The 20,170-nt window shown below is 40.9% G+C and overlaps 1 protein-coding gene across 5 annotated transcripts in view; it reads left to right on the forward strand.

The window, feature by feature from the left end:
• LOC122548553 (cullin-9) overlaps positions 1-20,170 on the forward strand; it is a 199,871-nt gene that overhangs the window by 58,419 nt on the left and 121,282 nt on the right. For all 5 annotated transcript variants that reach the window (XM_043687355.1, XM_043687359.1, XM_043687356.1 and 2 more), the window contains 2 exons: positions 7,148-7,302; positions 8,820-9,338. In XM_043687355.1, the coding sequence (XP_043543290.1) occupies positions 7,148-7,302; positions 8,820-9,338 (674 nt within the window). The remainder of the gene's footprint in view (positions 1-7,147; positions 7,303-8,819; positions 9,339-20,170) is intronic.

Genomic DNA, 20,170 nt, shown 5'->3' on the forward strand with positions numbered 1-20,170 from the left:
AACCAGAGCCGGGGAAAAGTCCTGAAATAGCATGATCTTGGATCCTTTGTAGATCATAGCTTGGGGGTCTTTTCCAAGATTTCTAGAAGCTTCTAGGAGTATCTGCCTCTCCTTATAGCTCTGCAGCCGGAACAGGACCGGGCGTGGGCGCTAGTTCGAGCCGGGCCCGCGTATTGCGACCCGGTAGGCCCATTCCACCCTTACCTGGCCTGATCCAGCTTCCAGATTTAAAAGCTGTGGCAGCCACTTCTCAAGGAATGCTGTAAGCTGGCCTTCCTCTTCCCAATTGGGAAGGCCCAGCAAACAAATATTTTTTCGACGACCTCTATTATCGAGGTCGTCAATGTAATTCTCTGTTTGAGAGTCCGGACCCGATCCACGGCCGATTGAGCTGTAGTTTCGGAGGTCGCGGCCTTTAGCTCCAACCCTCCAACTCAGCGCTCGATTTCCTGGATGTCTCGGTCGTGCTTCTGCAGCGCGGCCGAGAGTGAGTCCCATCGATTTTGTGATTCTTCGATAAAAGCGTCGATCTTCGCATCCAGTTTGGAGATCATTTCCACAAGGCTTGTCACTGTAGGTAAGTCCCCGGGGCGGCTGTGGACACCTCAGCTGCAGCTGGAGAGGGTGGGGGAGGGGTTCCTGCTTGTTGAGCTGCGGGCTCCCTTCCCTTTGGTCATTTTTACTAAATATTAGATTGTTTAAATGTAATACAAAGCAACTAATTAAATTAAACAGCTATTATGAATGATTTGGTGAGTGTGGTGGGGGTGGGTGACCCACTTTACCCAAGTCTTGGGAGGAGCACTTGCTAGGTCGCCACCATCTTGAACACCCCCGTCCAACAGGTTTAATTGGAAGCACACTAGCTTTCGGAGCGATGCTCCTTCATCAGGTGATAGTGGAGGGCTCAATCCTAACAGAATTTATAGCAAAAATTTACAGTGTGATGTAACTGAAATTATACATTGAAAAATTGATTGTCTGTTAAGCCTTTCATCTGTTAGAAACAGTGATAGTTTCACTTCTTTCATGTGTAAATCACAAAACCTTTTTTTAAAAGGGTCGCATTCTCAGGTTAGCTGTTAACAATGGGTAATAGCTAGACAATATGTTGAAGGTGTTAGCCCCCTGTGTTCTCTGTCTATGCCATGATGTTTAGATTGACTTTAATCTAAAAAGTGAGATAACAGAGTTTTACATAAATTCATGCAGTTTTTGAGCAAAGTACAATGTAACCCTGCAAGTACAAATTCACCCCACAAAATATGTGTGCATCTGTGTGTCTGTCTGTCTGTCTGGGTTGAGGGTTGTGAGTGTGAAAAAGTGTATGTGTGTAGTGAGTGCAGAGTGTCTTAAGTCTGTGAGGGGGTGCATGTGAGAGTGTGGGGGTGTGTGGGTGTCTGTGTGCACGTCTGTGTATATGTGTGTATGTGTGTGTGTATAGGAGTGCCTGTGTGTGTGTGTGCGCGCGTGTAGGAGTATCTGTGTGTATGTATAGTGCAATGGTGGTCACCCGTAATGTGACATGAATCCAAGGTCCTGGTTGAGGCCCACCCTATGGGTACCAAACTTAGCTATCAGCCTCTGCTCGGCCACCTTTCTCTGCTGCCTGTCCCAAATTCCACCTTGGAGGATGGTCACCCAAAGGTCGGAGGCTGAATTTCCTGGACCACTGAAGTGTTCCCCAACTGGGAGGGAACCCTCCTATATGTTGATTGTTGTGCGGTGCCCATTCATCCGTTGTCGTAGCCTTTGCTCGGTTTCCCCAATGTATTACCATGCCTCCGGGCATCCCTGCCTCAACGTAGGCTGAGTCACATGAGTACCTGCCATGTACAAGATGGGAGGTGTTCCCACACATAATGGTGGTATCTATGTCCAAACTCTGACACGTATTGCAACGCCTACTGTGACAGGGTTGTATGGAGTTGTCCTGAGAGCCGGGCAGTTTGCTACGAACAATGAAAGTGCAGTGTGGCTCGTTCACAGTTATAAAGTCTCTGGTTTCCTGGAGCCACAATGTGCTAAGGATTAGGAACAAACTGGCTATCTTCAGGCTTGAGCTGATTTTTATTGCAGAGCAAAAAATGTTTCTTCTCCAGATATCTGCTTTCTGCTAGTTTATCATGACAATTTTGCAGTCACTTTACTAAGACTAACTTTATTTTCCAACTTTATATTTAGCTCAAGAGGCTGAATGGACCACTCTTATAATTTGTTCCTATGTTTAAATGTTCTGAATTACATTGAAATTCCCCCAGCTGTTGGTGCCCCTAGAGTATTATGTTGGGCCACTGATCCCGTGACATTACTGCAGTGCTGCTATCTACTCTCATGAATCGCTTAGTTCTGCAGACCACCAACATCCTGATGTATGTTTTTTGATTGAGGTGCGCTAATGATCTTTGATAGAGTGATGGTATTGGTGCCGCAGTTGGCCCCTCTATGCCTTCAGGAAGGATAAGACAACAGTCTACACTGCTGCTTATTGTTATCCAGTGGACTCTTCTGTGTGGATGTTGGGTGAGAAAACCACTCATGTTGCCTCTCTGAAATGAGTACAGCAAGTACAGCTGCAATCTGAATCTCTTGTATCATTGTAATCGATTGAATACTTGAACGGGTGTTCTTTACAGGGCTTCTGAAATTATTGCAAGCACCAGTAAATGAAAAGCATGCACCTATAGTTCCTACCGTCACAATATTAAAATTCTGTTACCCAAAACCTACTTTTAAGTGGCTTCAGTAATTTTTCCCTGTTTCAACCCCCTAGTTTTTGAAAGTTGTTTTTGCATGAATGAGTACAAAGTATCTGTGGACCACTGCAGCTCAGTTTCATCTCAACATAAATCTTGTATCCATCTGTTAACTCAGCAAATGTTGAAGAAATAGCTATCTCGAACAGAAGTGGCAAACCTGTTCCATTGTGGATTTTTAAAATCTAGTGACAGTGGATAATTAGAGTGCAGCAATTGAGATTGACTTGCAAAGGACAGAGCACCTACTAAAGCATGGATCCATAATTGACGATATGTATAATCTTTTGATCACTTGAGTGTCTGTTGAGGTGGCTAAAGGAGGGTCAACATTTTTACTTTTATGCAAGGCATCTTTTGCTTAAAAGGAGACAAGGCTGTGAAGTTCCTTTCTTGAGGTTCTTACATGCTTGATGCAACTGCAATAACACCAACTTCTGTGAGCAGCCATGATTTATTTCAGCAAGTACAAGCTTTTGGAGGATCATTTTACACACTTCACAATGCTTGCGGAACATGTCAAGCGAGGTTCTCTGAATAAGGGAACCGTCCTCCCTTTGTACGGGGTTGTACTGTTGTCCCATTGCCCCCCCCACATCGAAGCAAGATGCTCAAGAGAATGATCACCCATGTGCACAGAGACATGAGTTAATGATCTTCTGTGGAACAGCAGTTTGTCAATGAACTATATAGTCATTTTACAGGGACGATCATCCAGATAAGGCGAGACACATATTGATTTGGTGACCATTACAATCAGAGTGTCAATAGTGAAGATTAAGCCATCTGCTGTTATACAATAAAAAACTGGCTTCACATAATGAATACTTTTCACCTTGTTAACAGACTTTGCATGCTGAATGCTTCTAATATAAATGGCTCTACATAATGAATGCTTTTCCACCTTATTAACTCATTACCCTTGCCTCCAGCAACCCGTTGTTAATTGTAAGTTCTTATCTGAACTGAGTCCTGCTTAGCTGAAGCTCTTGTTTCACAAAGCTCTAAACTTAACTCTTTTCCTACCTGCTTGTACCATATCCACATTCTCAGTGCATCACAGTCAGTCGTGCACGCAAGAAAGAATGCCCTGCCACTCCCCCATAGTCACATGCCACCCAAAAATAATGGAAAGTGACAACATTATTTCGAGAAACAGTGAGATTAGGTCCTTCCTTAAAACGCTGAGAGATTAGATCCTTCCTTAAAATGCAACATTTACAGGGTAAGATTAGATAGTCACATCCTACCTACAAGACAGAGAAACATCCTGCCCCAGAACTTCCAATTTGTTACATGTCAGCAGAACAAATTAACCCTTTAAAGTCTCAATACTTATGGAATGAGCACTTTGTTGCAAAATAAATGCTGGCCCATTCAGTGATGCCCTTGTCCTATGAGTGAATAAAACAAAGTTGTGCTTTTTGCTCACTTTTATGTCTTCAGCAACTTCCATTCTTGGCTTCCTTCATTTTGGTGGGTCCTTGTTATGGAGTGTAGCGTGTGGCAACATGAACATAGGAGTTTAGTCAGGAAAGAAGTGGACCTTTAGTGTCAATGTCTCTTCTGAAACAATCCAATGTCATGCTGGCTCTTGAAATTTAACAGAAATTTGCAACATTAAATTTCTTTCAGGCTTTGGCAGGGATAACTGAGCTGTCTGAGAACAGATGAAGTCAGTTCATAAAATAACTGTCTTGGTCAAGTTGTTTGGTTTTTAGAAAACTTACTCATCTCAGTATAAATGCAGGAGGTTGGAGTACAGCTTGTGTCAGTGTAAAGTTAGGAGTTTGTTAAATGAGAGAGTTTGGTGAGAAGGGAATGAGAAGCGAAGCTGCTTTTTCTAGCATTGTCAGGTCTCGGAGAATGGGAGGTGAAAAGCTGTATGAGAGGGGTCAGAGTCGGTGAGAGTTTGGGTTACCTCGTGAAACTTCCCAACCATGTTCAGAAAAGTTGCTGCCACAGAACTGGGTTATGATGAGTAAGTGAATATTCACTCATTTTCCAAGGGTCAAAGTTTATTAATAATTAAAATCATAAATGATTTTCACTAGTACCAATAAAATATTGATGGTATTCAAGCATATTGGGTATAGCTTAATGTAAGTGATTGAAAGTTGTTGCTGAGGAACAGGTTACAGTCACTCAAAGAGTTCCACAAACGACTACCTCCATGGATTGTAAGGAATAAACTAAATGAGATTCAGGCACAAATTTAAATTTGAAATTATGATACATTAGTTATTATTGAGACACGGCTGAAGGTTGACAGGGATTGGGGACTAAATATCAGGTTGTAAAGTTTATAGGACAGACTGGAAAAATGGCAGCGTAGTAGCAGCCTTACTGAGTAGAAATAAAATTACTTCAGTGATATGGGTGTATATAATGAAGACACCCTATAGGTGGAACTGAGGAACAGTAAAAGATCTAAACTATATAACAGTTTTTGTGGACAGATTCACAGTAGCTTTCTGAAGTGCTATATGATATAAATGCAGAAGTTAAGCAATTATGTCACAAAGCTAGAGCAGTATCAATGTGGATTTTAACATTAACATCTATTGGGAGGGGCAGACAAACACTTATCAGAAAGGTAGTGAATTTCTGGAGTGCACCCAGTATAGTTTCTTGGATGCAACAAGGGAACAAGCAATTTAGGATTTAGAAATCAATCTGGTAAGTCTTTGTTGAACTGCCTCTGAAGCCAGAACTTCCATCCTCAGATGAGATCAAAACTGCAAGTGATATTCCAGATGTGGTTTCACCAAAGCCATGTACAAATGCAACAAAGCATCCTGCTTCTACATATTAATTCTCTTGCTATGAATGCTGACATACCATTTTCAGTAATGGATTGAGAACCAGAAGGCACAATTTTGAAGTGTTTTGTAAAAGAAACATTTCTTTGCACAGTGTGTACTTGGGGTCTGGTCTGCACTATGTGGAAGTGTGGTGGAAGCAGGTTTGGTTGAGACACTCATGATCATCCATTGTGCACATTTGCAGCACAAAGGCAGGAACATGACACAAGTTAAAAGCTTTTGCTTCTGGGGTTGCGGGATCCTTGACATGAGAGCAAAATAAGGGAAAGGTATATGTACAGGTTGAATTGTAAAAGACGAAAGATGAGGCAGATGTCCAGATGAACAAATGCTGAAGATGCAATGCTACTTGGGCTTTGTTGAATCTTAGATGGCAAATGGACTGTGCTTCTGTTTCTACATGAAGATCACCCATTTTGGATGTGCTTTTGTGTATAGTCGTTGAGGAATAAAATATGAAAACTCAAATTTAAAGGCTCAGAATCAGTGCACCACAATAATTCTGTGATTCTGTGATGAATAGAGGTAGCAGTGTGAGCAATCTACAAGATGCACTGCGGTTTCCTAGGCACTTTAAACCTGTGAACTCCAGTACCACAGATGCATGGGGCCACTGCTGTCTGCAAGATCCCCTTTGAACAACTCACTGACCTGATTTGGAAATACGTTGCCATTCCTTCAGCGTTATTGGGGCAAAATCCTGGCCCTCCCTCCCTAACAGCATTGTAGGTGTAACTTCAAATAAGCTGCAATGATTCAAGGCGGCAACTTACCATCACCACCACCTCAGGCAGTTGGAATGGGCATTAAATGCTGACCTAGCCAGTGATGCCCATGGTCCATCAATAAATAAAGAAAAAGGCAGCAACTTTTTGTTGCAACTTGACAATTGAATGCTGTAACCTACAGAATTATGGACCAAAAGCTGGAAAGAGGGGTTACACTGGATGGCTGAATGACTTCCTATGCAGTAATGTTTTCTTGTGATCCAGTTAAACTAATTTGTTCATCTTACTCGAGTAGCCAGGGAAGACAACAAAAGGGTGGGATTTGGTGGAGGATCAACTGCAGTCACATGTCATAGCTCGGATCTGCTCTCGCGCATTCTGGTTTATTTTATTGAACTCAATGCAATGTTCGTGCCTGTCAACAGATTGAAAAATGGCTAAGCTAATGCACTGTAATTCAGTTTTGAGATTATTTGGCCCCATTTATTAGGTTATTAATTATTTGGTCTTGGTCCAGCCACCCCCAATCCCTGCCTTTCATTTTCAATTTTTCTAACCTTAAGAATGCTTTTGTCATATTTCTTTCACCTGAGGGTTTATGCGTAAGAGTTCTGATATTATACTGATATGCTGTGTATTTTATTTATCTTCTGTTCAAATCTCTTTCTGGTATAAGCCTGACATCTAAAAGACTTGCACTATTCTGTACAGTTTTCATGGCTGTTGCTGTTTGTAATTAATTGTTGAGGTTTACTTTTGTGTTGGCAAAACAAAAATTTAATAGTTTATAAAATTTAATTGTTTTTTTCTTCAGTTTGATAATTGTGTTCTATTGCAGGTAGCCGGGCGTATGTTCTCCTGTCACTGAGTCAGCAGGATGGGATTGAACAACACATGGATTTTGACAATCGTTACACCTTGCTGGAATTGTTTGCAGAAACCACTTCTTCTGAAGAACATGGAATTTCATTTGAAGGAATTCACCTCCCTCAGGTATGTGATCCTCTGTTATTTTCTGCTCCTGAATATTCCAATTAAAGCATTTCTGAAAGAAATGAATTTGCATTTTGCACTTGCCCAAAATAAAAGATAATCTGCCAAGGAATAGCCAGCTGGTTTAATGTCAGTATGGGGCTGCTCATTATAGCTGCTTTCAAACCACTGAAGCATTTTGGCCACGTAGTCCAATTGTAGTGTCTGAAACTGCTGAAGCTGTGGGAGATGACAGCACCAATTTTATTTCTAAATGGATAATTTTTGTGACATGATGTGGATTAGAATTAGCATAAGCAAAGTTGCAAATTACTTTGTGTAACCAGGTTGCATTATCCCTCCTGTAGCATTTGCCATAGTTGGCCAGATTGTCCTCACTGACTGCCTATGTAGTGAAGGATAGTGAAAGATTGCCTTTGGTTCCATTTGCACCAAAAAATTTACAATAATAGTTTCATTTACTGTGCCATTCACACTTGTTGTGATTCCTCAAAGATCTTTTCTCATTTTGACTTTTTCCTCATCTGCATGCCACTGTCTGGAGCTATCATAGACAGATGCGGCGTCAGTGTCCAATGTGCACTGACAACATGTTCACCACTCTTCAGTGTTGTCAGACTGTATGCCCATTGTCTAGTCTGGAGTGAGCCCAGTTACTTTGCAATATTGAAAGCATCCTTGCAATGGATTCCATTGCCCCTCTTGTCACTTTTTCAGACTGAAGCAAACTGTTAGAGCCTTAATATGCTTTTACACCCTGATTTGAATTACCAGTTTATTCCTCTCCAATGCAGAGAGCCTTCCTGCTTAAAATGTCTCTAGTTCACTCAGCCTATCTGGTGCTGAAACCCTCACGCATATTTTGGTTAGCTGTAAGTTTAAACATTTCCAGGCTTCCCTAGCATGACTGAATCTTCTGACCCCTGTAAGCTTCAGCTCAGTTAAAGGTCTGTGACCCACATCCTGTCTGGTGCCATGTTCTTCCTCCTCTTGTCCCAGTGCTAGATGACTTCCATTAGCTCTCAATTGCTTGGCATCTCACATTTAAGTCCTTTAAGGATTTGCTCTTTCCTGTGTAATCTACACTCCTAGTCTGGAAAGCTATCTCTCTGAACTGTTCGTCTAGTGTCCCCTTTCACCCTCTGAATCTCTCCTGTACCTCCATGCTGCTTCTTTAATGACCTTTTATTTTTCTTCTATTGATTGTTTTTTTTTTTAGCCACCTGTGCTAACGTTTCCACTAACTGGATTGCTGTTACATTAATTTTAAAATACATTCATGTTCTGTGTCCTGTACATTGTACCAAGTAGTCAATGGCTAAAAAGCCAAAAGTGTAACTTGGGTCAAATTCCACGATAAGGTGTATGAGCACAAGTAGGCCACTCAACCGTGGCTGATAGCACTCAACTCTACTTTTTGATCTGATAATGCTGAACCCCACTTTGCTTCCTTAACTGCATAAAACGTCATTTTCCAGATGTGTGGTGTAATTCATTCATTATTCTTCCTGTTTCAGATACCAGGGAAACTCTTATTTTCTTTGGTAAAACGCTATTTGTGTGTCACCTCCCTAATGGACAAGTTGAATAACAGTGGGCAAGATCTAAGTGGAGAGCGCCAGGACTGCACTGCCTCACACGTGCCGGAACAAGCTCGGCTGCTCCGAGAGTTTGAAGTCACCATGGCAATGGCAAATCTGATTTCTGAATTAGTTCGTGTCATGGGCTGGGACCGGAACAAAGAACCTGATTTTATGGTGGGGTCAATGGGAGAAGAACTGCCCAGAAACATTAAATCAATATTTCAGCCACGAAGCATGGTTGCCAGTAACTTACTTATACCACAGCCACGGAAAAAAGCAGTCACAACTTACAAAACACGCTCAAACTTTGCCAGTCGGAGCAGTTATGTGGAATATATACAGGAGAATTTAAAAACAGGCATGACTGTGAAAATGCTGGAGGATTATGAACAAGTTAGTTGTGGAGATGAAGGAGAGTTTAGGTACAGCAATGATGGAACCCCTCCTGTACAGGTGAGGAAATGCTTAATGTATGAATGCTGTGCTTTGATGCAATACAAATTAACTAATGAAATTAGCAAATCTTTAGAATGTAGGAGCTTAAGATTTACAAAAACAAAGATTTGGTTAGTCACCATCTGAAGGAATAAAAATCCTAACAAATTGGTTGACAGTTTCATCAATGAGATGCGAAAAGAATTGTAAACAACTAAACTGAGAGCTACTTCTTTACAACTAATCTTCTAGGTTTCTGTAGCTCTTTGTTAATCACGTAATTACTCTGTCTGTTAATGACTGGAAAGCTGAAGAATTTCTGGTGTCCTGTTACTGTACTCCAGCTGTTTAACATTATTCAATCTTGTATTGTGATTAGATGAAAGGAAAGCAAACCTTTCTGAAAGATTCTTTAAAACATTTTGCATAAGCTGTGTTTTATTAATTCAGTCACAGAAAAATGCCTCTGGCAAATCTATACAGCAAAATTCAACAAATTTCAATATGATATGTACTGGTAAGTTTTTTTTGTTGGTTTGCTCACATTGGACACGAGGCTTGAAGAGATCCTGACTTTAAGAAAGAAATTGTCCTCCTCTCTATCTTCAATGAGCACCCTTTATTTTGAAAGTGCTCATTCCAGATACTACCAGAAGACAAAATACTCTATCCAAATGAACCTGTCAAAATAATGTTGACTGACTGATTACCTTGAACTTTAAGCAGCCTAGTATAGTGTGAGCGTTATGTGTTTTAGTATCATTTATTTTCGAATTTGGATTTGAGCTGATGGCATGTGGGTTTAGGTCTGCCCCTTGAAAGGGGTTTAATAATTGATTTGTATTTCTCTAGCCATGATAATTTCTTTTTCAAAAGAGTAGTCTGAGAGCGAGTGTATTCTTAAAATCAAAATGGAAATTTATTCACATTGAGAGAGTTTTAAACGAGTGAATAAAGCAAACAGTTGTGGCTTAGGTTATCACTTCAGAAGGTCAGAGAAGGATTTTTTTTCCTTCTGATTAAGGGAAGCAGCTATAGCTTGGTAAAAAGCTTTTGGGTTTCAGTTTGATGAGTTTATAAAAATCTTAGCTGAAGCTGGATGTGTAAAACAGTTGCTCCTCTGAAAGGGGGAAGAGTTTGGAACCAGTAAGAAATAAGTCACCTTGGTGTATGAGTCTAGTTGAAAAGTTTCAGATGAGCAGTGTTTGGTTAAGGGATGATACAACACTGAGTCTAATTTTATTTGTGTGAAGGCCCAAGGAAGAGGCTGTCAGATTCTCAGGGTTACGAATTTAAGCATTTGTTCAGTCAAACCCTTTGTGATAGGAAAGGGAAATTCTCAATTTGCTGAGTGTAAAGGAATAAGGGAGTGCTGTTGGGATTTAACGGAATTATAGTTTACTGTGTGTTTTTAACCCTTGTACATAAATGTTTAGTTAATGCTATTATCATTTTTATGTCATAAACTTCTCTTTTATTACTAAAGTCAAATCTGCAGCATTAAATGGTTATGTTTCAGTAGGAGATCACCGTATTAGATCTTTTTTGTTTATCAACCAAGATTTAAGCCTTGGGAATTGACTTGTCCAATTATCCGTCAGCTGGGATCATAAATGTATTGAAGAATAGCCTCTTTTTTTATTCCCTATGAGGTCAAGGTAAAGTTGCAGTTGTCCTAGTATACCATCACTGGACAGAGATGACTGGTGATGGTTTAATCTGAAAGTCAACACACTTCAAGTGAGGGGTGAGGTTGAGACCTTCGTGGTAACCACAGCCAGTACGGGAATTGCATCCATGCTATTGTCGTCATTCTGCATTGCAAACAATCCATCCAGTCAGCTGAGTTAACTGACTCCTCCCTATGAGAGAGATTTATGCTAACTGGCAAGTAGTTTCCTACTTTATCTCTCTCTTTTTGAATAAAAGTGTTATAATCACTACTTTCCAATTGAAATAGAATTGTCCTGAATCATAGGGAATATGTTAATTATCTCGCTAAACACTTTTACAATTTTCTGAAGGTTTTCCAGGTGCAGAGACTTGTCATCCCACGTGGGAGGACATTACCATCTGCAACTTTCCCTCCAAGTCACTTACGATCCTGACCTGGAAATATATCACAGTCCCTTCACTGTTGCTGGGTCAAAATGCTGACATTCCCTCTCTAAGGGCCTACAGCAGGTGTACTGCAGCAGTTCAAAACAGCAGCTCACCACCACCTCCTTGAGGGCGATTAGGGATAGTCAATAAATGCTGGATGTTTTATAGTAAACACCAATGCAGTTCCTGCTCAACTTACCTGACATCTCTCATTTTGCATCATAAATTGCCCAGAATTGCTTTCAATAGGAATGATTAACTCTCGTTCGAATATCAATCAAAGTTCTTATTACCTGTTTTTATATTTTGAGCTGGCTTTTTCTCGTTCGAATTTTTCCCTCTAATCGTTAAGTTCTGCATTTTTGTGTCTAATGGTCTGCCCAGCCTTCTGATCTGCCAGCCATCTTTCTGCATGCTTTTTCTTAACTTGCAGGCGTTTACCAAAAGCTTGCTAAAAATTGAAGTCTATAACATTTGCCAATTCTCCTTTATAAAATTGATTGTAACCTCCTCAAAGAACTCCCAACAGCTTCTTCAGACATGCTTGTCCATTTACAAATGGGAACTTTCTTAACCACAATCATCATAACACATTTTTGCATCTTCCCATCTTCTGATATTAGGCTAACCTGTCTGTTGCTCCCTATTCTTGAGTAGTTTTAGATTAGATTCCCTACAGTAGGGAAACAGGCCCTTCGGCCCAACAAGTCCACACCAACCCTCCGAAGAGTAACCCACCCAGACCTATTCCCCAACTCTATATTTACCTCTGACTAACGCACCTAACACTATGGGCAGTTTAGCATGGCCAATTCACCTGACCTGCACATCTTTGGATTGTGAGGGGGAAACCGGAGCACCTGGAGGAAACCCACGCAGACACAGGGAGAATGTGCACGTTCCACACAGACAGTCACCTGAGGTGGGAATCGAATCCGAGTCCCTGGAACTGAGGCAGTAGTGCTCACCACTGACCAACCATGTGGTGACATTTGCTGCCTTTCAATCTGCAGGAACACTTCAGAAGATAGAATTTTGAAGGAATGTTACTTATGCATCCCTTATCTCCAGAGCCAAGCTTCCAACATTCTAGAATGCAGGATATCAGGTCATAGGGATTACCAATCTCCAGTCCCAAGGATTCCTCTAAAACAATTTTCCTTCTAATACTAACTTTCCTCAAGTTCTCCTGAGTCCATTGAGTCTTTGCAAACAGAGGCCAAGTAATCATTTAGCTTCTTTACCATTTAGTATTCCCTATTATAAATCATTGAGTCTGTCTGTATTGGGCCCACTTTTGTCTTAGCCAAATGTTTGTTTATTATGTATCTTAAAATCTTTTCTAATCTGCTTTTGCTAGTTTACATTTATATCCTATTCTCCCTTTCTTGATTTGGTTCCTTGGCTCTTCGCATTCGAAAACCCACCAAATCCTCAGGTTTGCAGCTATTTCTAGCAACTTTACAGATCTTTTAATCTTGCACAATCTTTAACTTCCTTTGTTAGCTATGATTGACTGATATCTTTTTTTCCTTTCTGTCTTGAAGGGAAGTTTAGTTGTAGAATATTCAGTAATTCTTTAAAGACTATCCATTGTCTCTTCATACCTTTTAATGTATTTCCCCAATCCAATTCCGCTAATTTGCTCCCTATTTCCTTGATTTCCTCTGTTCAAATTCTGTATCTTGGGTTCAGATTGAATTGCGTTACTTTTGAGCAGAATGTCAAATTCAGTCATCTAGTTATTCATCTCTCAATTATTTTACAATGCAATTATTAGTTGGTCCTTTTTTATTACAATTTTGGATTCAGTTCCTCAGCATATTGGTATGGAAAACCATCTCTAACACATTCCAGAAGCTCATACGTTACATCATTAGTGCTTGTTTGGATCATCAGTTGCTGTTTCTTAATTCTGCTCAAATAGAATCATAGAACTGTGTAGCATGTAAATAAACCCTTCGGTCCAACTTGTCCATGCTGACCAGATTTCCTAAATTAATCTAATCCCATTAGCCAGCATTTGGCCTCTATCCCTCTAAGCTCTTCCTATTCATATATCTATCCAGATGTCTTTTAAATGCTGTAACTGCACCAGCCTCCTCCACTTCCTCTGGCAGCTCGTTCCATTCATGCACCATGCTCTGTATGGGAAAAAGTTGTCCCTTTGGGTGTCTCTCTCAAGTCTTTCCCCTCTCACCTTAAACCTGTGCTCTCTAGTTTTGGACTCTCCCTTCCCAGGGAAAAGACCTTGGCTAATTACCCTATCCATGTCCCTCATGAAATCACCCCTCAGCGTCCAACGTTCCAGGAAAAATAGCCTTAACCTATTAGTCCCCATCCAACTTAGGTGCAATCTGTCCTCCTTATACAGGTAATTTCTACCCCAGAAGAGATTCCAATGATCCAAAAATGTGAATCCTTCTCCCCTGCAGCAGCTCCTCAGCTATGCATTCATCTGCTCTATCCTCCTGTTCCTACCCTCACTAGCTCGTGGCACCAGGGATAATCCAGATATTACTACCCTTGACCTACTTTTTAAATAGCTGTGAAACTTCCTATATTGACGACTCAGAATCTCATCCTTCTTTTTCTTCCTGTCATTAGTTCCAATGTGTACAACATTCTCCTGCTGGTCCCTTTCCCCTTTGAGAAGATTCTGCACCCTCTCCAGGATATTCTTGAACCTGGCAGCAAGGAGGCAATGTAATGTTCTAATGCCTTGCTGTCAATCACAGAAACCTCCGTTTGCACCTCTGATTAGCGAGTCCCATTTCACAATCGATTGTTTGGCGCCTGAGATGTCCCTCATTACTCTAGAGCTAATCTCAGTACCAGAAACCTGAGCTGTCAGTACTACATTCTCCCAAGAGTCCATCACCACCTATATTTTCTAAAACAGCATACTTGTTTGAGATGGGGATAGATTCAGGAGACTCCTGCACTACCTGCCTACCTCTCCGACAGGTAACCCATCCACCTAACTGTATCTGCGGTTTTCCTACCTTCCTGCAACTGCCATCCCTCATACCTTCTACTCCTATGATTCCTCATTGCCTCTAACTGCGCTCGAACTGATCCATGCAATTCAACCAGATTTGTAACGAAACATACTTCCTGCAGACGTAATCATCAGTAACATGAAAACTCTCCCTAATCTCCTACATCCAACAAGAGCACATCACTATGAAAAGTCATCCATGTATGTTAACATTCTACATTCCAGAAAATAGCTCAGTCTTAATGTTCCAGGCTAACTTAGTAACTATGTTTTCTATTTTAAGTTTAATCAATTCAGATCTCAACAAAACACATAATCAGAAAAAAACACTCAATCACTTTTGCAGATTTACCAAAATAAAACCGTATGGTTACACTTTAAAATACCACACAGCTGTTCCCAAACTATAAACTCCCCTAAATAGGTTCCTCCAAGGTCAGCTGTGAATTTCACTGTTTATTTATTTTTCTTAGAATGAACTTCCACATCCAAAGGTACTTGAAACTGAATAGCAGAGGCAGCCAGCTGTGCAGGCTCATTTTTCTTTGTTTCACTTCTCACCGAGTCACTGCCTTTGTCTCTCATTCTCCTCTTAATGCCATTATTTTGATCTTTTGTTCCCAAAGTTCCAAAACAATGCAATAACTTTAAATTGCACATTTTGTTCTTCCAGTCTGAAGATCTTCCCTATCTAATGTACTATCCCATTCCTCGTCAGTGCAGCATTCTACCTTTTCCGTTTTTTGTTCCCGTTATTAATGTTCAATGCTGTTGAATATTCAGTTCCTCATCTTGGTCATTCTGTAGCCATGTTTCTTTAACGGCAATTGGATCATACCCCCCCATGTGTCTCTACTTAAATTATTTGCCTTGTTGCAAATATTACATGCAGGTACAGTGCCCTTAACATTTTCTTTTGTTTCATGTTATAGGCTTGGTTAATATTCCTAGTTGTGTCCTAACCTAAGCACTGTAAAAGTTGAGGATAACTTCCTTGCTTTTGACTACAATATTTCTACTTATGAAATCCAAAATTCCATGCACTTCACTAACAGCGCTCTCAATTTATCCTGACTCTATTATTAAATATGTTACCTGGTCCTTTTTGTCCTGCCAAACTTCATCACCTCTCAGTCCCCTCTATTCAATTTCAGTTATCATTTACTTGTCCATTCTGCGAGCTTGTCTGTGTCCTGTTACAGTCAACTGGTTTCATTCTCACTGTTTGCCATGCCTGTATTTCAATGTCCAAATTATTTACATATATTTGAAACCCACTGGTCTTCGTATTGATTGTGCTACATCCTCCTCTCTGAAAAATCACCATGTTTCCCGATTCAGTTTCTTTTCAGTTATGATCCCTAACAAGCCTGACAAATTGATTAGCATCTGGCTATGGGCCAGTCATCTTTTATTTTTGGTTTAAAGCAAGCAAAATTTGAGATGTCATACTGATTTAGAGAATAAAACCGCAGAGTCACCATTTTGAACAGCAAAATAAACTTTGCAAAGTTAAACAGTAAAACAATCTGTTACAGAATCTACTGAAAACAAAATATGCTGGAGATTGCAGGTCAGACAGCATCCATGGGGCGAAAGCCAAGTCACATTTAGAGTCTAGATGCTCCAATGGAAACCTTGGCTTCTTACTCTATGGATGCTGCCTGACCTGCCGTGATCTCGCGTGTGTGTTCTTCTCTAGCCTTCAGGATTTTACTTGAGATGAATGAGTAAAGCAGGGGAGGCAATGGCCTAGTGGTATTATCGCTGGACTATTAATTCAGAGACATGTTTGAATCCCACGACAGCAGATGGTGGATTTTGAATTCAATAAAAAATCTGGAATTAAGAGCGTGATGAGCATTAATCCATTGTCAATTGTCAGAAAACCCATCTGGTTCACTAATATTTTTTAGGGTGGGAAACTGTCATCCTCACTTGCTCTAGCCAACATGTGACTCCAGAGCCACAGTGATGTGCCTCACTCTTAGACTGCTTTCTGGACAGTTAGGGGCAATAAATGCTGGCCTTCCCAATGATGCCCTCATCCTGTGAATTAATTTTTAAAAAGTTGTGGTGTTGAAAATTCTACATACTGCACCTTAAGTAGCAAAGCAGACAAAACAAATCCCTTCAGGTTCTTAGGTGAACCTTCCCTGATAATGATGTGCTAATGAATCCCTGATCAAATGTTGTTTTAGGTAACTAGGATGAAAGTTGTGCATTTGATGCGGCCTGCATGGATTTTACCAAGGCTTTTGTTAAGGGTCCCCATAACAATAAGAAAATAAGAGCCCATTGGATCAAAGGCAAAGTGGCCCATTGCCACTCAGCCAGCTGTCAATCCATCAGCAGAGGATGATGGTAGAGAGATATTTGTGACTGAAAGTCTGTTTCCATTGAGCTCCACAAGATTAGGAGCTGTGCCATTACTTTTTGTCAGATGTCATCCATGGAGAGAGCGCTGTGATGAAGAGCCATCTAGGCTTGAATTGTTAGCTCGCTCTCCATGGATGATGTCTGACTGGCTGTGATCTCCAGCATTTGTTGTTTTCAGTACAGCTTCCAACATCAGTAATTTGCTCCTCCATTGCTGTTTGTGGTGCACATTTAATGCTTTGGACCTAAGCATAGAGATATGATTTAAGATGTTTCCTTGAATAGAAGGAGAACCATAAACTGCAGGAGGAAATCAGGGGACTGGTCAGGTGGGCCAGACAGTGGTAATTGAAATTCAACCTGGGTGAAGTGTTTGTGTAATGATGAAAGATATGGATAGGCTGAGGATGTTTTCCTTAAAGCAGTGAAAGTTGAGAGGGACCTGATGGAATATATAAGATTGAGGGGCATGGATTGGGTGGATAGGAAAGTACAGTTTTCCATTAGTTGAGTCAATAACCAAGGTGTGTAGATTTAAAGTGAGAGATAGAAGGTTAAGAAGATAGTTCAAGATCATTGTTTCACCCAAAGATGGTGGAAGTCTGGACCCCTCTACCTGAAGAGTCAGAAGTTCATTTTCAGTGACTGCCAGGATTATGGGTCAAGAGCTGGAAATGGCATTAATATAGTCAGATCTCTTGTTGACTGATTTAGACAGGATGGGCTGAAGGCTGGTATCTAGATCTATCCTGGGACAGGCTAAGCAAAGATATGCCAGCGAATTCCTAGAGGCCTGGCACTCCAACCACAACGCCATAAACACACAGATCTAGATACCATCTATCAACCCCTCAGAAAATAAACAGGAAATGACATCACCACAAACACCAGGAACCCCCCACCTAGGACAAACATATAAATAGAAAGCAGGAGACAACAGCTTCGCTTCACTTGGAGGTCGCCACTGATTATGTTACCTAGCCAGATAATAAAATGTCTGGATATCAAACCTACAGCCCAGCGAGCAAAGCTACACCCTAAACCTCAACCTGAGCTACAAACCTTGCATAGAACAACTAGTATTTACTCAAAGACAAGCCAGTCTTTTAAACTGTAATGAATTTATTATTGCATTTATGGGAAAAGTCCAATTAAATTTGGTGCAAACTTTGCACTGTTATCTAGCAGAATGCAATTGTGGAGCAGAACGACCCTGAATGCTGGTTTATACAATCCAAATATCTGTGAACAGTTAACATCGACTTTGTCTAAAGTGTCCATTTTGCACATTTCCCAAAGATGATTCATTCTGGAAAATGTGGACCATGGATGTTTAGCATGAAATGCTGCTGCCTTTTAGCTGACACATGACGTTGGATCATTTATTTAAAAAATAGTAATAAAAGGACAATTCTTTAAGCAGTGCTCAGGATTAAAAAAAATAAATCTAGTGAATGCTAGTTGATCAATGTTGGTAACAAACTCATAGGGTTAGACAAGTGAAGGCAGCTAGTAGTGAAATGATTAAAAAAATTGGAATATCCAAGTAGCCAGAATTAAAGGAGCATGCAAATCTTGCTGTGTAGCAGCAGGTTTATTTTCCCCAAGGACCGGAGAGGGAGTGAGAGATATGACTGATGGTAGTTTAACCTGGTGGTCACCACACCTGAGGCAAGGGGAGAGTTCCATTCTCATACAATCTCCCAATATAAGTGTGCAATAGCTGCACCATTTAAACTAATGGGGCTTGACTTATGTTATAGTTAATGCAGGTCAGGAAAGATCATGTACTACAGGTAACGGTTTAAAGTTTTCAATCGTGTTAAAGCTTATTCATGTTGGAGAAATGCGTTATAGCAGAATCGACTGTTTATGATAACCTTAACTAGTACAAATATATGCAATCATAGTCATACAGCACAGGAACAAACCATGCAGTCCAACTCTTGGGCACCCACAGATGCCCTGATCTGCACTAGGCCCAGTTGCCAGCATTTGGCTTGTTTCCTTCTGAACCCTTTCCTATTCATATACCCATCTAGGTGCCCTTTCAATGTTGTTATTGTCCCAGCCTCCACCACTGTTCCATACCGCTTGTTCCATAAACCCACCTGTGTGGAAAAAGTTGCCCCTCAGGACCTTTTTTAAATCTTTCCCCTTTTACCTTAAACATATGCTGTTTAGTATTGGACTCCCACACCCTAGGAAAAACACCATGGCTATTCACCCTATCCATGCCCCTCATAATTTTATGCATTGGGTGAGAAATTTAAAATTGAGATGTTGCTAATTCTGGTGCCAACCAGATTTGTGTGTGTAAAGATTTGTATCGCAGATATTGGTATGGTTGGCCAACTTTTTTTACACAGGGTGGTATGCATATGGAATGAGCTACCAGCAGAACATAGAACATTACAGCGCCGACCTGTCATACCAATCTGAAGCCCATCTAACCTACACTATTCCATGTACGTCCATATGCTTGTCCAATGACGACTTAAATGTACTTAATGTTGGCGAGTCTACTACCGTTGCAGGCAAAGCATTCCATACCCTTACTACTGAGTAAAGAAACTATCTCTGACATCTGTCCTATATCTATCACCCCTCAATCTAAAGCTATGCCCCCTCGTGCTCACCGTCACCATACTTGGAAAAAGGCTCTCCCTGTTCACCCTATCTATGTCTCTATTAAGTCACCTCTCAATCTTCTGCTCTCCAACGAAAATAGCCTCAAGTCCCTCAGCCTTTCCTCGTAAGATCTTCCCTCCATACCAGGTAACATCCTAGTAAATCTCCTCTACACCCTTTCCAAAGCTTCCACATCCTCCTTATAATGCGGTGACCAGAACTGTACACAATACTCCAAGTGCGCCAGTGTTTTGTACAGCTGCAGCATAACCTCATGGTTTAGTAAATCTCCTCTACACCCTTTCCAAAGCTTCCACATCCTCCTTATAATGCGGTGACCAGAACTGTACATATACTCCAAGTGCGCCAGTGTTTTGTACAGCTGCAGCATAACCTCATGGTTCTGGAACTCGATCCCGCTATTAATAAAAGCTAAAACACTGTGATGCCGCCTTAATAAGCCTGTCAACCTGGGTAGCAACTTTCAAGGATCTATGTACATGGACACTGAGCTCTCTCTGCTCATCTACACTACCAAGAATCTTACCATTAGCCCAGTACTCTGCATTCCGGTTACTCCAACCAAAGTGAATCACCTCTCTCTTGCCCGCATTAAATTCCATTTGCCACCCCTCAGCCCAGCTCTGCACCTTATCCATGTCTCTCTCTAACCTGCAACATCCTTCAGCACTATCCACAACTCCACCGACCTTCGTGTCATCCGCAAATTTAGTAA

This window comes from Chiloscyllium plagiosum, chromosome 3 (genome assembly GCF_004010195.1).
Source record: "Chiloscyllium plagiosum isolate BGI_BamShark_2017 chromosome 3, ASM401019v2, whole genome shotgun sequence".
NCBI lineage: Eukaryota > Metazoa > Chordata > Chondrichthyes > Orectolobiformes > Hemiscylliidae > Chiloscyllium > Chiloscyllium plagiosum.